The 9,742-nt window shown below is 48.1% G+C and overlaps 2 protein-coding genes across 2 annotated transcripts; both read left to right on the top strand.

Annotated features, from left to right (window-relative positions):
- The first annotated feature begins 215 nt into the window (after nt 1-215).
- On the top strand, nt 216-1,853 carry LOC132589946 (uncharacterized). Its single transcript, XM_060262749.1, has 5 exons — nt 216-425; nt 510-746; nt 825-1,004; nt 1,088-1,438; nt 1,524-1,853. Exons 1-5 carry the CDS (start codon nt 216-218, stop codon nt 1,791-1,793), a joined length of 1,248 nt encoding a protein of 415 aa, XP_060118732.1. The 3' UTR covers nt 1,794-1,853.
- A 2,315-nt stretch (nt 1,854-4,168) lies between these two features.
- On the top strand, nt 4,169-5,485 carry LOC132589718 (uncharacterized protein F54H12.2-like). Its single transcript, XM_060262444.1, has one exon. The coding sequence runs from the start codon at nt 4,169-4,171 to the stop codon at nt 5,483-5,485; it is 1,317 nt and encodes a 438-aa protein (XP_060118427.1).
- Nucleotides 5,486-9,742: the final 4,257 nt, after the last annotated feature.

Raw genomic sequence — 9,742 nt, 5'->3', positions numbered from 1 at the left:
CAAAGAAATGTCGTTGTACACTATATTTGAAATGTTGCAGGCAACCTCCGGTTGTCACAGGGCGTGTCCCATGCGACATTTAAATACACCAATGAGTGCAGGTGGTGCTTTCTCACGGAACTCTTTAAAATAGGGAGACTCCCAGCTCCCACTCCATGGCCTGTGTTTGTTGCTTATGGTTTCCCGGCTCTGTTGAACCATCATTTTATGAAGAAATGAATGCTGTGGAGGCCGACGGGGTTCCTGCTTTGGAACAGGCTGTTCCTGAGAATATGAACTCTGGTGAGGAACCTGTTTATGAGGAGATGATGCATCTTTCACCCAAAAGCTATGGCGAGGAGCCTGGACATGATGAGGGAAAAGATGAAGCCGAGGATGAGGAAGAAGAGGAATGGGCGCAGTGTGTTCAGAATTGGGTAGAGGATGTAAGTAGCACAAAGAGAACGGGGATGCTGTTGATAGCGAGGGTGGGGCTGGAAATATTTAGAATTGTGTTTTTTCTCTTGCAGATGGAGGATGAAGGATTGTATTGGAGACTGATTGCTCAAATTATGGAATTGGCGCATAGTAGAGTGGGAACAAGCTGTTGTAAATTCTGTACAGCGATAACATATTGTCAAGAGAGTAGTTGTGTGAAAAACATGACACACAAGAAGATGGGACAGGATGAGGAAGAGGAGGCGAAGGAAGAAGAAGATGATGATGAAGAAGAAAGTATAGTGTGTGTCGAATATTACCTAGAGATGGTAAGTAGCGGCGGGAACGTTGGAAAGATCACAACAGTGCGGGGGACAGGATAAACATCGTTGTTTTTTCTCTTGCAGAACGACTATGACGATGTGAGGTGGGAACAGTTTATACAAATTGTGGAAGTTGCGCATGAGAAAGTGAATCCTTCATGTTGTGATTATTGTGGAGAAATAGCGTGGTATCAAGAACGCAGCTGGGTGAGAAAGAAAATGGAACGCCCACAACCTCCCTGCGTGCGAGATTTATATCCGGGTGTAAGTCTTTTTTATTTAAGGGGTGGGGGATGCTGATGTCTAGAAGGGAAATAGAAAGACTTAGCCACTTTTTCCCTGACAAGGTAGGGAAAACTCGAGCATATTCGGAGGTGGCGGATGTCGTCCCTGTGAAGCCGGAACCAAGTTGCTGCTGGGAATGCATGACCATATATAACATGCAATCTGTAAAGAAGGATCGTAAGGAAGATTCCCTAGCAGATGCCGAGCACGGTACCGCCTGTGATTCCGGACCGGACATGACGGATACCTCTGGAGATTCCGGAGCAGACACGGAGCATGAAGCCGCGGAAAAGGCGAGGGAACCCCCGGTTGATGAAGCGCAAACACCTGAACAGCCAACGGATGCTGATCCGGACAAGGAGGGGGAAGAAGAAGAAGACGCCCGCCCCTGCATTGAGGCTTTATTCCCTGATGTAAGTGTAATAAAACTGCACCAGCTGTGTGAATGTAACAAAGCGCTATTTGAACTAAAAAATGTGTTTTCTTCTTTGAACACAGGTGTGGGACAGACCCGTTGATTTCGCACTACTGGCCAGATGCGTTAGCGAGGAGATAAACCCAGGCTGTTGCTACCGCTGCGGACTGGTCGCCCTGTTTCAAAAGGAGGGATACGGTGCCCAAGGCGCGTCTGTAGATGTTCCAAAGTTTACGGTGTTTGAAGTAAAGGGGGCAGACCTGTGTAAATTTCTGCAAAGGAAAGTGATGGAGCGTGCTGAGAAGCAGAATCAACTCAGAGAAAAAGATGAGAATCAGAACGAGTCAGAGTGAAGATCGCATTTTTTTTTTTCTGTATATATATGCAGCCTAATAAAAAAACCTTTCATTGTGGCAAAAGTGAACAAACTGTCATGACGCGTCACGGGGATGTGTTAAAAGGGATTTATTATAATCCGCGGGAGGTTGGAAGTTTTGGGGGTATCGAGCCGTTATTTCAGGCAGCCTCTAAGAAGGGGTATAAGCTGAGCAGAAATGAGGTGAAAGAGTGGTTGGATGATCAGGACGCATACAGCTTGCATAAACCGATCAGGGTGCGCTTCAAAAGGAACAAGGTAATCGTGGGGAATGTCGACGAGCAGTGGCAGGCGGATTTGGTAGATATGCAGCAATATTTGAATTACAACGGGGGCTATAAATATATTCTGACAGTAATAGACATCCTGTCTAAATACGCGTGGGTGGTGCCTCTGAAAGACAAGGGTGGTACCGAGGTTGCAACCGCTTTTAAAAGCATTTTCAGAGGATCAGGGAGGGTCCCTCAGAAACTGCAAACTGACAGGGGCAAGGAGTTTCTCAATAAAAAAGTGAGTGCTCTGTTAAAGCAACACGGAGTTCGCCATTTTGTCACCAACAACGATGTGAAGGCGGCAGTAGTGGAGAGGTTTAATAGAACTTTAAAGACCAGGATGTGGAGATATTTTACACACAATAACACTTTTAAGTATACGGATGTGTTACAAGATCTAGTCAAAAGTTATAATCATAGTCACCACAGAACTATTCAGACGCGGCCTGTAGATGTCAAACCCTCTAACGCGCTTACGGTGTGGAGGCGCGTGTATGGTGCGGTCCTAGGGTCTCCCAAAAAAGAAACACGAGTCCTGTTTAGAAAAGGGGACCGCGTGAGGGTCTCTAGAACAAAGGGGACATTCGAGAAGGGTTATGAACAGAATTTCACAGATGAAATTTTTATTATAGAAGAGGTGGGGGGGAGGGGCGAGAGGCCCGTGTACCACCTGGTAGATTTTGACGGTGAACCGATCCTCGGGGGGTTTTACACGGAGGAGTTGCAGAAAGTGGCGCGTTGGAAAGACAGAACATACAAGATAGAGAAAATTATAAAAACCCGGACAAACAAGAAACAGAAGCAGATCTTAGTGAAGTGGAGGGGGTGGCCACCAAAATTTAACAGCTGGGTCCCCGCTGAAGACATCGTTGAACAGGATGGAAGATGACGGTTTTTACATCACGCTGCCCAGCAACGCTTCTAAGAACCTATTTCCTGAAAACACCAGTTCGGCTTTCACGGTGCGCTTGTTTAAGCCTCTGGATTTGAGGGGGGAGTGGGAAGTGGGGTTGGCGGAAATTCAGTATCCCCGCACATGGTACACAATCAGTAAGCCGCAGATGTTCCAAATCTGTACCGAGACTGCTAGAAACGAATTCCAGGTGAAGCAGGGGTATTACGAAGACGTCCGCCATATATTAGACGCCATGCAGACGGCGGTACGGAAACACGCCGACACTCCCCCCGATGTGCGTTTCCTTTATGACCAAACAACGGGGAAAACTAGATTTATCGGTTCGAGCATTACGCACTTCATCGTGGGTGAAGAATTAGCGCTGCTCCTGGGGACTCCCGCTAACGTCCCGTTCAAAAACATTCAACACGCAACAGATATTACCAAGGGGTTTAATTCTCTGTACCTATATACGGATATCATAGAACACCAGCTGGTAGGGGACACGGCAGCGCCCCTTCTACGTTGTGTTCCGATAAGAGGGAAAACTCACGATTTTGTCACAGTCATCTATGATGAGCCCCACTACGTCCCCGTCAACAAACAACACATCGAAACGATCCGCGTAGAAATAAAGACGGATCAGAATCAACACGTGTCATTCCGCTACGGCAAGGTCATCGTAAGGTTGCACTTACGACCGCGGAAAAAATGGTGATTGTGAAAGATTATGGGGACCCCGCGATGTTTAGGGGCTATTACCGTTCACAGGCCGGTTACGCTCTCCCTGGATTTCACGGTGCGCCCGTTATGTATGGGTCAGGAATTGGAGGGATTTTTCGGAGGCTTTTCCGAATGGCCGTGCCGCTTTTTAAACAAGGGGCGGCTATCGTCAAGCCGCACTTGAAAACAGCGGCTCACAATATTGCTCAAGATGTCGTGAGCCACGTGACACGTCGAGTTATGAATAAACTCGACCCCCAGGAGGGATCGGGCTTTCTGTATCTTAAAAGAAGGGGCGGCCTTAAAAGAAAACGGTCTACTACACGCGGCGGCCCCCCGAGACCCGTTAAAAGAAGCCGCGGGGGCCCCAAGAAGCAGAAAGCCTCGAGGAAGAGGGGAGGAAAGAGGAAGAAGAAGAAGAGGACTTCTCACGGGGGACTCGAAGACGCTTTATAAACGACCATGGCGTTCATACACTGCGGCTCGGAAGAGTGTGTGAAGTCGGAGCTCGATCTGTTCCAGATAGCCCCGACACAAACATGCATCGAGAAAAGTCTGTATATCGAAGTCCCACCCCTATCAGCCCTTACGGGGTCCGCACCTCTAGAGTTCTACATAGCCGGCAACGGGGAAGATTACATCGATTTAAACAATACACTTCTCTACGCGAAATGCAAAATTACTCGAGAAGACGGCACGGACCTCCCTGCTGACGCTAGAGTGGCGCTGGTGAACTACCCTATAGCATCCATATTCAGTCAGTTGGATGTGACGGTCGGAGATCGGCTGATCAGCCAGAGCAATAATTGCTACCCCTATAGGGCGATGATTGAAACTCTGCTCAATTACAGCGGGGAAACCCTAGCCACACAATTTTCAGCGGGTGGTTTTTATAAGGATACGGCTGGCCACCACGAGTCCACCATCCTGGCAAACCCCGTCAACAAGGGATTTGCCAAGAGAGCAGAACTAACGGCCGAGAGCAGGGTGATAGACCTTTTAGGTCATCTCCACGCGGACCTATTTTTTCAAGAAAAACTGCTACTAAATGGGGTGGATGTGAAAATCAAACTAACCCGCAGCAGGGACGCCTTCTGCTTGATGAGCGGCGCGGGAGACGCTGCACGTTTTAAGCTACAGTTGGATTCGGCCTCTCTCTTTGTGAAAAAAGTGAGGGTCTCCCCGGTTGTCCGACTGGCCCATGCTGAAGCGCTGATGACCTCCACAGCAAAATACCCTGTGGACCGTGTCAGCATGAAAGTGTTCAGTATCTCTGCAGGAGCCCGTGTAAGCAACCAAGACAACTTGTTTTTGGGGCAGCTCCCCAAAATGGTGGTCATGGCTCTGGTGGACAATGACGCTTTCAGTGGCAGCTTCGCCAAAAACCCTTTCCACTTTAAAGATTACAACATCAACTTTGCGGCCCTATATGTGGATGGTGAGCAGATCCCCCCAAAACCCTTCCAGCCCGACTTTGCTGCCGGGAACAACGTGAGAGAATACATGAGTTTAGTGCAAACGGCTGGGAAGCATCTTCAGGATAGGCCGCTCTTGATAGATCGTGACGAGTATCGGAACGGGTACACTCTGTTCGCCTTTGACCTCTCCCCCGATCAGGAATGTGCGGACCATTACTCCCTGATCAAAACGGGAAACCTGAGAGCCGAAATACGCTTTGCGGACGCGCTCCCCCAAACTGTGAATTTGATCGTGTACGGGGTGTTTGACAACGTCATCGAGATCAACCAAAACCGCAACGTGCTCTTTGACTATATGTAACATGGATACCGTCCAGCTAACACGCGTCTTACTAAACAATCCCCACACCCGAAAAAGCTTCTTGAACGTCTTCCCCAGCGATCAGCTGCCTGTTGAAAGGCTGTCCCGGAGGCCCGTCTCTTTAGTGGTGAACACGCATCCCCACGACCTCCCTGGAGAACACTGGCTGGCGATTTATCTCAGCGACCCCGGGACCTCCGAGTTTTTTGACTCATTCGGCAACCCACCCTCTAGCCCCCTCTTTCCCCGCACCATAATGGACTTTTTAAACAAGAATTCTAACGAGGTGCGCTTCCAGAGGAACCGTCTCCAAGGTTCAACGTCTAACACATGCGGACAACACTGCCTGTTTTTTCTTCACCACCGCTGCAAGGGCGCCCCATTTAACGAGATTGTGAAGATGTATTCTCCCACCCCCGAACTGAATGACAGGATGGTCGCGAGTTTTGCAAAAAGCACCCTGAAGAATTCACGGGCTTTACAAAACATGTACACCCCTACCCAAACATGTGTTTCTTGTGGTCCCCCCTAATAAAAATATGTTGGAATATTAAAATGGAGTAAGCGTGTGTGTGTCTTTTGTCCATAAAATACTCAGAGGCGAAAGGTTTGCATTTACAAAATTTATTCTTCCATAGTCAACCACGCAGGATGCCTTTTTTGTCTTTTAGAAGAAATAAGGAGGGGTGAAATTTTTTGTTTTTTAGAAGAAATTACAGGCGTGCGCTTTAAAGCCGGAGGCTGAGGGCTTTTCAGGTCTTCCAGCATTTTTCTAGCCGCCGGGGTGCCCGCCACTGAAGAGGGGACGTTGAGTTCGGCCAGAGCCCTCATAAACACGTCCAGGCCTTTAGGCGATGGGGCGGAAGAGGGCGGACGAGTCTGAGTAATAGCCTTGACCAAGTCAAGCATATGGCTTCCGGCAACAGGGGTCCCTCTGTAGAGAAAAGTTCCCCTTTCATCCCAAGAGGCAATTTCTTTGTTTTGATCCATTTTCTTCAGCAGCACAAGGGCGTTGTTCCTGTTTCGATGCGGTAGATTCTCTATCACCTCTTCAAAAACCGTCGCATTTTTTTTATCGGCGTCGGATGTTAACACAGGTTGCGGGAAATACAGATCCAGCTTAGTTTTCTCTTCCTCGCCCATTCTGATGTGGGTGAGATATTTCTGAAGGAGAGAAGCGTAGGCCTTGGCCTTCTGGTATTCGGACAAATCCCCCCTCTCTAGAACCGTTTTCATCTCATTGTCTAGAGAGTGCACAACCGCGTGCCTGATGGGTTCGCTCTCAGGGGGCCGCTGAATAGTTAGACGATCTAGCTGCTGGCTAGGGACCAGGTACATCTTCTCCGCATGATCCATCAGGAGGGTGTTAAAAAGCTGGTGAGCAAGGGCAGAACAAAACCCAGCAAGGATCCTATAAAACCCCCCTGTTGTCTCACCAGTTTCTTCTTCTTTGTAAGGGGAGTCTTAGAGCTGCTCAGGGTTTTAATCAGGGACCGTTTTTTTCGCAGGACAGTCTTCTGCCGCTGTGACAGGGGGATGACGCCTTTTAGCGTATTTAAAGCTATCTCCCCGATCGCCTTTATTAAATCGTTTGGAGCGGCGCACAGAATAGCATTCCTCAGATGAGGGGGTGATTTGGAGATGAGTCTCAGGAGACTCCCGTTTCTTTTTAAGCAGGCTGACATGCTTCCTCCGTGCCAGGCTGACGCTCCTTAAAAGCCCCGCGGAGTTGAGCGTCAGCGCCTTTTATTCCCCCCTCCTGTTTTTTTAATAACATAGCAGACCGGGAGGTCTGGGGGAAACATCCCTGTACGAAGTCTGTAAGATTCCGGCGTTGTCGCGTTTAAATCCACCATCAGGTAGCCGAAGGGCTTCCCCGTGGCATCTTCATAAGCCTCCATAAAAAAGGCAGCTTTCCCTGGATACATCTGTCTGGCTAAAGTCGCTATCTGTAATTTATCTCTAGGGTTTTTAAATAACACCATGTACTTGGTGTTCAGATTGATGGTTCTGCTGCTCTTCCCCTGGCAGAATAGATTCTGCACGATGTAAATAATACTCAGATTTCTGTGATGAACGTATTTGGTGAAAGCGTTTTCGATTTCGCCGCTGTCGGAAGCACACGCCATCAGATCATCCACAACGACGAGGTTTATTTTATTAACAGGTAGCAATTCATTATCATTCAGATTGGAGGGCAAACCCTCTACAAACTTTATAAAAGGATAGCGTCGGAGCAATTCTTCATACAACGGCTGCCAGCATGCGTAAAACCACACAATATTTTCAGGCATGACAGAAAGCGTAGACTTTGCGTTCACAAGTAAATTTTTTATAAAATAGCTTTTCCCGCAATTGCTGGGTCCTGCCAAGATGGCCGAGAAAGGGTGACGCCACCTCGTATCCATTTTAATAACCGTAGGGCAGACTCTTAAACCCCTCCCTGAGCACGCGTTTGTCATAAACAACCTTCAGAGTTTTTTTAAGAAGTTTTGTTTTAATAACAAAGTTCTTTTTGTCTCTGGTTATGCCTGGGTGACTCACCGTGATCTCACCAGGCTCAGAGCCAGAAACGTGCGTGAAAACCAAATCCTTCAAACTGTCAAAATGGATCTTTTCACTATTAGAGGCATTCAGAGTAACACCCTTAACTTTCAGACACGCTTCCCCTCCTGACAGCTTGTACCCGTAAGTCTTAGGACCAGCGGAAACAAACTCCGTTATATACTGCCCAGAGGGAACCTCGCTCGTCAGCTGACCTAGATAACATCCTAAGGGGGGATTAGAGTCACAGGGCCGGCTCACAAAGATCACGGAATCGGTATCCATGTACAAACACCTCTCTCCTAAACTTTCTATGAGAGCGTGGAGTTCCAATCGCGCATAAGCTGTGGTGAAAGCCGCTATGAACACGTTTGTGTATCCGGCCTCTGTCAAACGCTCCCCAGCGTGCTTCCAAGACACCAACGCTACATCCTCGCTGATGAAACTGCAAGCTGTGGGCTCGTAATTCTCTGAAAATACTAACTCAAAAAAGCGGTTTGGATCTCTCACAATTTCAGTGTTTGGCAAGTTTGTTCTCTGAGCAAATTTACCCCACAGAGAATTGAGGAAAAGCTTAGCAATCTGGCGCTTTGCGGGGTTGTGGCCGATATGCTCGGGGCGGAGAAGGACGCCTTCCTTTTTGTAAAAATCAGCGACGTATTTCTCTTTATCAGCCTGTGTCACACACCAATCGGGATAGCCTGAAGATTCCTGCTTCTGCCCGAGATGTCTTTTAATGTATTCTGCAAAGAGCTCCCTGCTTTTCCTCTCAAAATGCCAAACTTCAAAGATTTTCACAACCCTGTAGCCTTTGGCCATAGCGGCGTGCAACTCCACGGTGACCCACGTCCCCGTCAGAGCCCTCTCTTCATCGGAATGCAGACATGTTTCCTGTTGTTTCGTTTCAGCGCAGGTCCTGCATAGTGTAAAAAATAGCTTCCCACCCACCCGGGACGGCAACACGGGGAAAAAAAGGCCCCTCGGGGGATAGACTTTAACCTTAGCCAACCCAAAATATTCTGTGAGAGGCGCAAAATTATTTTGAACGATCACGGGGTGGCCTAGAGGGTACACCTTTGTCGCATTCACAAACGGGTACAGACTGGTGAAATCGTAGTAGTGTATTTGCTCTCCTTCTCCAGCTTTGTAGTACAAGGTAATGGCGTTAGTCCGCCCCCCAAAAAGCGCATCTCTAGGAATCAGAGGATCGGGAAAATCTGCATCTTTAAGAAAAGCTTTCACGGAATCGTCGGTGTTCTTAAGACGGTTCCACTCATGCTCCCATATGCTCTCAACTTGAAACCCCATCCTTTTAAGGTCATCATGCTTCCGCCTTGTTGCACCGTAAAGGTGGGCAAATGTTTTCCCCGCTAATTTATTGATTTTGTTAGGTTCATAACATTGTGGACAGCCGTGCCAATAGCAACCGTTAAACTCAAAAGCTGTTTTCTTCCCGTTCAACACCGCAAACCCGTCTAGGAAATACTTCCCGACCTTACGTTCCCGCCCCTTTAACGCGTGTTGGATTTGGATTTTTTCAGAGTGCTCCAAGTAGCAGAGCCACCTGATAGAAGAAGTTGAAAACCTCTTTGTTTCCCTGTGATAGTGGTCGGGGGGTGGAATGGCCACTGAGAGAGGCGTCAGAAAATTAAACCTGTACATGGCTAAACAGACCCCCGCCAACGTGAGATATTGTAGAGGATCTATACTGAG

The sequence above is a fragment of the Heteronotia binoei genome, chromosome 21 (assembly GCF_032191835.1).
Source record: "Heteronotia binoei isolate CCM8104 ecotype False Entrance Well chromosome 21, APGP_CSIRO_Hbin_v1, whole genome shotgun sequence".
In the NCBI taxonomy this organism is placed as follows: Eukaryota; Metazoa; Chordata; class Lepidosauria; order Squamata; family Gekkonidae; genus Heteronotia; species Heteronotia binoei.
This window is presented reverse-complemented; position numbering and strand designations above follow the sequence as displayed.

Bases quoted from the DNA above. Each gene is read 5' to 3' on its own strand.
- LOC132589946 (XM_060262749.1), top strand. From the start codon at position 216: ATGAATGCTGTGGAGGCCGACGGGGTTCCTGCTTTGGAACAGGCTGTT. The intron at 426-509 runs GTAAGTAGCACA...TTTCTCTTGCAG, and splicing joins TTCAGAATTGGGTAGAGGAT to ATGGAGGATGAAGGATTGTA. The intron at 1,439-1,523 runs GTAAGTGTAATA...CTTTGAACACAG, and splicing joins TTGAGGCTTTATTCCCTGAT to GTGTGGGACAGACCCGTTGA.
- LOC132589718 (XM_060262444.1), top strand. From the start codon at position 4,169: ATGGCGTTCATACACTGCGGCTCGGAAGAGTGTGTGAAGTCGGAGCTC.